The following is an 8,156-nucleotide window of genomic DNA, read 5'->3' as shown; positions in this document are numbered from 1 at the left end:
GTGCGTGCCCAAGATCCCGAGAGGAGAATGGAGGAGAAGGGATTGCAGCGTGACCATCCCCCCTGGGGGGTGATTTCTTGCTTTCTGTCTCTATGTCTCTCTCTGTCTGGCAAGCGCACGTGCCCTACAGTGAAAATCTCTCCAAAAAAAAAAAAAAAAAAAAAGAGTTGAGCTAAGTCTGTCTTTCATTTTTTTTCAAACAGCATATCGAAGTTTTGCAACCATAAACACCAGCCAGGAGAATATATATTCCATGCAGAAAATGATGATGCTCAATTCACCAAAATGTTCACACTGAACATAAGAAGTAAGTGAAATTGCTAAGAATTTTTTTTTTCTGTTAGAGCTCCTTAATTCTTTATTAATCTTACCAGGAAGAGCTAAGTAATGGCTTAGAAGGGGTGCCCCCAAACTGATTTGTATACTGAAATGCTATGGAATTTGACTATGCACCTTGATTACATATATCTCTTTCTGTGTTTATCCTCAAAAGCTAAAAGACTTGTTCTGTATATCCTCTCTGAACGTGCTTTAGTGTTGTTAAGTTTTTTTTAATAGTAACCTTCTTTTTAAAAATAATTTTTATTTACTTTTATTTATTATTATTATTTTTAATTTGACCAGGGAAAGACAGAGACAGAAAGAAAAGGAAAGTGAGAAAGCAAGCCACCAGGCTTGATGGTCAGCCATGTGGGAGTCCAGCACCTTTAAGCATCAGGCCACTTGATGGCCCCTGTTCCTAACTTTTATAAAAAAATTTATTTGTTTTACATTCATTTACTGAACATCATCACAGCATACAAATTGTGATTTCCCATCCAGAATACTCTGTATATTGGCTTAATCATACATGTTATCATCAACAAATAATTTTCCATTTCTTATCCCTTACATTTTGTTTTTTATTTTAGTACTGGGTAGTCAGAAAAGTCATGATGCATTTTTGCACAGAAAAACACATCATAACTTCTCTGATGACCCAATATTTTGTCAGGTCATATTAAGGAAAGACTGAAAGTAATATAACCTGTCATTTCTTTGTTTCAATAATCTTCATCTCTTTGATCTATAAAAAGATGAGGGACATCAAAATAAAAATAATAAAAATTAAAATTGAGAGTACATTTCATTGGACCTCCTGCAGATCCTTCTCCAGAAGCTAAGAATCATTGTGATGTGTGCAAGTAAAGCCAGACCTCAGCTCTCTGTAGAAGAGATTAGCAGCGGGAAAGGGATGTTCAGGGGAGAGGTGTTCGGGCTGCCCATCAAGGTTACTTGGCAAGAGGAAATAGCCAGAGGGCTCGAGGCCCCCTGAATGAGACCCTCCCAGAAGCACAAACTGCCCTGAAGTGAATGGGCAGCCTATACCAAAGCCGACTTGGAAACCATTTCTGGACAATCCATTCCTTTTCCCCCCACAACCTTATTTTCTTTTCTTACATGTTTATTCTCTGCAGGGAAACCTCAAGTGCTAGCTGAAGCATCAGCGAGTCAGGCATCATGTTCTTCGGATGGATACCCACTACCATCTTGGACCTGGAAGAAGTGTGCAGACGAGTCTTCCAAGTAATAAACACCGTGATGCCACTTGTTTTGTAATATTGCAAAACCCTCTGACATATGAGGGGTCCTCAGAAAGTTCATGAAAAATGAGTACTCTGAAAAAGCTGTGCATGGATCAATAAAATGGGGGGGGGGGAAGGAATGGAAGACAACTGTAGACACCAGAGATAGTATGAGAAGAGGGTGGGAAAGGGCAGAGGGTCAGACATACTGGTAAATACATATATAAAACTAGATGGAAAATTATTGATGATAACATGCATGATTAAGTCACTATGCAGTATATTCTGGATGGGAAACCACATTTTGTATACTGTGACGATGCTTAGGTGATGAATGTAAAGTAATTAATTTAAAAAAAAGTTTCAGGAGAAAAAAAACACAAAAACTGTTTTTCTTGAAATTAAAAAAATAAAAATGCCTATCTGATGACTGCAGTAAGCTATATACCCCCAGCTAGGTGCTACTTTATAGTATGTTCATTCTACTCATTGAGTTTTATGCCTAAAGTCAGACTTGTGTTCATGGATATGTATATATCAGCTGTGCTTGCTATTGGAAATATTTAGGTTGATTAAGTTCATTAGTGAATCAATAAAATGGGGGGGGGTAATAGAAAGCAACCATGGATACCCGAGACAGTGTGGGAGGAGAGTGGGAGATGGCAGAGGGTGAGAAATAGGGAATCAAGGATGTCAAAAAATAAAAAGCAAAATATACAAGAAACAAGAAATGGAAAATTATTTGTTGATGGTAACACGTATGCTGATGCACTTGATTGAGCCAATATACAGTGTATTCTGGATGGGAAATCTCATTTTGTATGCTGTAATGATGTATAGTGAATAAATGTAAATAAATCCATTTTTAAAAATTCTTCTATAAGCAAGAGAGACACAGAGAGAGAGACAGAGAGAAAGAGAAAGAGAGAGACAACATCCCCCAACAGCATCTTGATACCACAATTCACTCCCAGTCTCAGCCACCCAAGATCATGGAAAGTGAGTGCCTAGTTTACTAAGGGAGGTCTCCAGACATGAACTAGGAACCTTCCCATGTGGGATTACCTTGGAACATGTTTTACTGTTGTGTCACCATCCAGCCCCTGGATTTCAAATTGGTTTGCACTAAAAGAAACTCAGACATTCATTCCATTTTCCATGATCATTTTGAAGTTCCTATGGGCTGACCCTTATTCATGAATACAATTTGAAAATAAATGATGAGGAGCCAGGGACCAGCAATTGGCGTAATGGCTATGTTGCTGGACTCCCATGTAGTCAACTGCGGTTCAAGTCCCAGACCTGGTGGCTTAAGCTCACACCAGGCACATGTGCATGAGTGCCCAAGATCCCAAGAGGAGAATGGAGGAGAAGGGATTGCGGCATGGCCATCCCCCGTGGGGGGTGGTTTTTCGCTTTCCATCTCTCTGTCTCTCTCTGTCTTTCTGGCAAGCGCACATGCTCTATAGCAAAAACCTCTAAAAAAAAAAAAGAAGAAGAAGAAACGATGAGGGGCCAGTAGGTGAGGTAGTGGCTAAGGCCCTAGGTTCCCACGTGGTTGATCATGGCTCGAGTCCCAGACCTGGCAGCTTGAGCTCACTCTGGGTGCATGTGCATGCACGCCCAAAATCCCAAGAGGAGAATGGAGAAGAAGGAATTGTCACCCCCCTTGCGGGGTGGTGGTGGTGGTGATTTCTCACTTTTCCTCTCTCTGTCTCTGTCTTTCCAGTGAGCACACACACCCTATAGCAAAAAACACTCTCAAAAAAAAAAAAAAGAAAGAAGAAATGGTGAATGTTTAAAATGCTTATTTTCTGAATCAACCATAATTCTCAAAGGTCTAGATTGTTTCTGTTAACTTAGAATAGGTGAATCTCATAGATCTTGCTACAGAAACTCTAACTTCCAACCTGGCAACAGACTCTCCTGTCTAATTTCTCTGCTATTTCTTTTCAGCTGCACAGAAGAAATCACAGAAGGAGTCTGGAATAAAAAGGCTAACAGAAAAGTGTTTGGACAGTGGGTATCGAGCAGCACTCTAAACATGAGTGAGGCCGTGGAAGGATTCCTGGTTAAGTGCTGTGCATACAACTCTGTTGGCACGTCTTGTGAAACAATCCTTTTAAGTTCACCAGGTATACAGCAGTCGCTATTGTAATACGCCACCATCAGGATTTCCCCACTAGAAGTTAGTCTTCCTCACTGACTTTTATTTGGGGGATTTTACAGAGCATCTATTGATAGGTTCCATGTGTGAGAAAAGAGGGTTTTTGAGTCAGGCAAGAATCCCCACTGACATACTGTTTGGGGGACAGAATCTTACCTACCTTATTATGACTCACAACTTACGGTGATGTAGAGAACCAGAAACCCTCAGCATAATGATATTGACTGGAAAAAAAAAAAAAAAAACTCAAAACAAACAGATTTAGTAATTTGGAGTCTCTATCCTTTTCCCTTTTGATTAATCTCCTTATCTGTCTTTAACTTTCTGTCTTAAATTTTTTTATTTGTATTTTAGAACCCTCTTAAATGAAACAGTTATAAAAGCTGGCCACCCATGCTGTGACTAGAATCACCGCTTCACAAAACGAACTACTCCCCCTTTATGTGATATCCTTAGCGCAGGAACACAAACTTCTTTTATCTGACTTGAACATGCTGTGGTTTTTAAATAGGTGTAATCCTTATAACCCCAGGAAATGATTGTTAAAAAATGGGTTTGGAATAATTTAAACTTTTTTTTTAGGGAGGAAACGTCCTTATTAGGGACGTGGCCTGATTTTCTGTGGCTGGCTGAGTCTGTGTAGCATGTCCTTAAAACCTGAAAATATGGTTACACGAACAGGATCTGAGAGACTACAATAAGCGTCTGCTGTTTATAATATCAAACAGGAATTATGTTTTCATTGCTTAGTGACACTCTTTTGTTGCAGGCCCCTTTCCTTTCATCCAAGACAACATCTCATTCTATGCAACAATTGGGTTTTGTCTTCCTTTCATTGCCGTTTTAACCATGCTAATTTGTCACAAGTACAAAAAGGTAAAAGCAAAGGTAAAAATTCCTTATTGTCTCTGTATCTGCACAGCTGCCTGTCCCTAACTGACTGTGTATTTCCTCTCTGAAGCAATTTAGGTACGAAAGCCAGCTGCAGATGGTCCAGGTGACCGGCTCGTCAGATAATGAGTACTTCTACATTGATTTCAGAGAATATGAATACGATCTCAAATGGGAGTTTCCAAGAGAAAATTTAGAGTTTGGTAAGAATCGAATGTTCTAAATGTTTCCACAGCATTGTCTTTCCTTTGGAAAAATCCTTAAGATGCACTTACTTGCCATTTATCTTTGCAGGGAAGGTACTAGGATCGGGGGCTTTCGGAAAAGTGATGAATGCAACTGCTTACGGAATTAGTAAAACAGGAGTCTCGGTCCAGGTTGCAGTCAAAATGCTGAAAGGTACAGTCCAGTGACATGACCCAGGAGAAGATGCGCAAAGACCAAGACCCATTTCCCCACCTACCCTTTCTTCCCCTTCCTAACATTATCATGGTTACTGTTTGCCTTGCTTCAAGAGACTAGGTTAGGGTTAGGGTTGACCAAATCATGACTATGAAGTACAAATTACGAATACAAAACTCTACCTCCTCTCCCTCGCATCTATTTAGTTCTTATCGGCTTCACTATTTGAGGATACAGTTGCTACAGGGAGAAGTTGTTTCTACTATTTTGACATCAACTCTGGGTAGAAGAGTCAAGCAGGGCCCTCCATGTGCTCTCTTCCCACTCATGCTCACCCCCTCAATCTGGCATCCGCCCCTCCACTCCCCCAGCCACTGCTCACTTAGCAAGAGCACCCTCCAAAACACACAGCTAGCTGGCTTCCTTGCTAAGATAGTCAGTGACTTCCAACCAAGTGCAATAGGCACCTTTCGGTTCTTAGGTTACCTAGTTTTTCGGCATAAATTGGCTCTGTCGATGATTCTGTCCATATAGAAATGCTTTCTTCCTTTGGTTTCTATGTTCTTTGGTTTCCGTATTCTTCTGGTTTCCCCCTCTCTCTGACTGCCTGCCAGTCCTTTGTTGGCTTGTCCTCATTCATCCAGCTTTTAGTGCGGAGTTCCTGCAGGCTTGCTTTTGGACCTCCTATTTTCATTTCACATGCTCGCCACATACCACCCTTGGGTTCCTCCTATCTCCAGTGGTTCTCATTACTGCCGCTCTCTTCTGGGCTTCAGGTCCGTATGTCTAAATGCCCGACGTCTCACCAGTCCCTTTACTTCAGTGTTTATTCAGACTGAGTTCCCCCAGCCCTGGCTCTCCATCTGCACTCCCTCTCTGAGTTCTAGTAATGGTGCCAATGAATAGCCACATCATGACTGGGCAAACCTGGGACTTGTGCTTGACGCTGTCCTCTCTCTGACACCCCATAGGCTTTTCCTGTACCTGCTTAGTGACTCTCGTTTCTTTGTTTGTTTGTTATAGGGCACGTACGCTCACCAGAGAGAGACAGAGAGAGAGAGAGAGAGAGAGGGTAAGTGAGAAATCACCACCCGGGGGGATGACCATGCTGCAATTCCTTTTCCTCCAGTCTCTTCTTTGGATTTTGGGTATCCTCTCAGTGCGTTTTTTTTTTTTTCTCTCTCTCTCTCTTTTTCTTTTGTTTCCCTTCTTTTTCTTTTTTAAAAGAATTATTTACTCAATTTTATTTATTTTAATATTATTATTCAACTCAACCAGAGAGAGACAAAGAGAGAGAGAGTGAGGAAAGCAAGCCACTAGGTCTGGGACTGAAATTGTTGTCAGCCATGTGGGAATCCAGCAACCCAACCACAATGCCACCTACCAGCCCCTCCAGCATACTGCATACTTTTTCAAGCTGCCGTTCTGGGACTCAACAGCCCAGGTGGCCATGTACGATCCAGCACCATAGCCCCATGCCATCTGCTGGCCCCTCTGCTTAGTGACTCTTGAGTCTATCCCTCTTTGGCTATTGTCACCCTTGACTAAGTCTCTCTCCTGCACAGCTGCAATAGCCCCCAACGCAGGTACCCTCTATCCACTATCACCTCCTCTGTGCTGAAGTCCCAGTGCTGATTATGAAATGCAAAGCAGGTCGTACCATTTGTCCACCTGACAGCTCCTTTCCCACCTTGCATGGCTTGGCCACGGCTCCCCTCTCCACCTCACTGTCAGCACACCAGCACACAGGTCTGCTTTCAGTTCCTTCCAGCCCCTGTACTCCCCCCACCTTGGGCCTTCGTGCAGGTGATCCTCTGCTCGCCCTTCCCCTTTCACTTAGGTATCCCATTCCTCCTCCAGATTTCAGCTTAAATATCACTTCCTCAGGGAAGTCTTTTCTCACACACCATAAGCGAGATTAAGTTCTCTAATATGCTCTCTTCGCTCTCTGTAGGCTTTTTCTTCCTCTCTTTCTCTCTCTCTCTCTCTCTCTCTCTTTCTTTCTTTCTTTTTTTGTAGAGATTTTTGCTATAGGGTATGTACGTTTGCTGGAGAGACAGAGAGAGCAGAAAGCAAGAAGTCACCCCATGGGAGATAGCCACACCACACTCCCTTCTTCAATCTCTTCTTGGGATTTTGGGTACGCACACACAAGTGCTCAATGTGAGTTTTAAACCACTAAGTCCGGGACTCAAACCGTTGTAGACTATGTGGAAGTCCAGCGACGTAACCATTACGCCATCTGCTGGTTCCTCTGAAGGCTTTTTCTAGAACATTGATCACAATTGTAATTACATGTGTGTTTAATGGTTCCACGAGTGTTTTTTTTTTTTTTAAGAAATTTGTGCCTTAGGGTGTGTGCACTCATCACAGAGAAAGAGACAGACACTGAGAGGGAAAGTGAGAACTTACCTCCTGGTGGGTGGGGGAAGGGCACACCATAATCCCTTCTTCATTCTCCTCTTGAGATCTTGGGCATGCACACACACATATACCCGACGTGAATTTCAAGCCACCAGGTCTGGGACTCAAACCATGGTCAACCATGTGGGAGTCCAGCAACATAACCACTTCACCATCTGCCAGCATCCTCATGAGTGTCTTATTTGCTGCATTAGTCCCTAAGTCCTATGAGGTCAGAATCTGTGTCTGTTTTCCTACGCTTTTTTTCTTTCTCAACTTTTGTCCATTCTGTTACTTTAGTATGAAGTGAACGCTCTCTCCCGCCAGCTCTCCTTCACTGTGAGTTCACCTGGGGCCTTAGTCCATTATTGTGCTGCTAACTAACACTACGTGTGCTGAGACTAGGTGTTTTGTAAAGAATAGATGTTTATTTGGCTTATGATTCTGGCTGGAAAATCCAACAGCCTGGGGCCAGCATCAGACCAGGCTCAGGAGCCACATCACATGTCCCACAGAAGCAGAGGATGGAGGGCACGTGCAAAGAAAACTGAGGGCAGCCATCTTCCTTTTATAACAACCCATTTCGGGGGCTAGCAGCTGGCCTGGTGGTTAAGGCACTGGACTCCCACATGGCTGACCACAGTTTGAGTTCTGGACCGGGCAGCTTGCTTTCTCGCTTTCCTTCTCTCTCTCTCTCTCTCTGGTCATATTTAAAAATAATAAATAAA

The 8,156-nt window shown here is 42.5% G+C and overlaps 1 protein-coding gene across 1 annotated transcript in view; it reads left to right on the top strand.

Annotated features, from left to right (window-relative positions):
* The window catches only part of FLT3 (fms related receptor tyrosine kinase 3), a 106,220-nt gene that overhangs the window by 66,348 nt on the left and 31,716 nt on the right, over window positions 1-8,156 (top strand). The window contains exons 10-15 of the mRNA XM_027767222.1: window positions 204-307; window positions 1,458-1,566; window positions 3,522-3,700; window positions 4,502-4,608; window positions 4,694-4,826; window positions 4,918-5,022. Of these exons, the coding sequence (XP_027623023.1) occupies window positions 204-307; window positions 1,458-1,566; window positions 3,522-3,700; window positions 4,502-4,608; window positions 4,694-4,826; window positions 4,918-5,022 (737 nt within the window). The remainder of the gene's footprint in view (window positions 1-203; window positions 308-1,457; window positions 1,567-3,521; window positions 3,701-4,501; window positions 4,609-4,693; window positions 4,827-4,917; window positions 5,023-8,156) is intronic.

The sequence above is a fragment of the Tupaia chinensis genome, unplaced genomic scaffold (assembly GCF_000334495.1).
Source record: "Tupaia chinensis unplaced genomic scaffold, TupChi_1.0 Scaffold144045_1, whole genome shotgun sequence".
Classification (NCBI taxonomy): Eukaryota; Metazoa; Chordata; class Mammalia; order Scandentia; family Tupaiidae; genus Tupaia; species Tupaia belangeri.
This window is presented reverse-complemented; position numbering and strand designations above follow the sequence as displayed.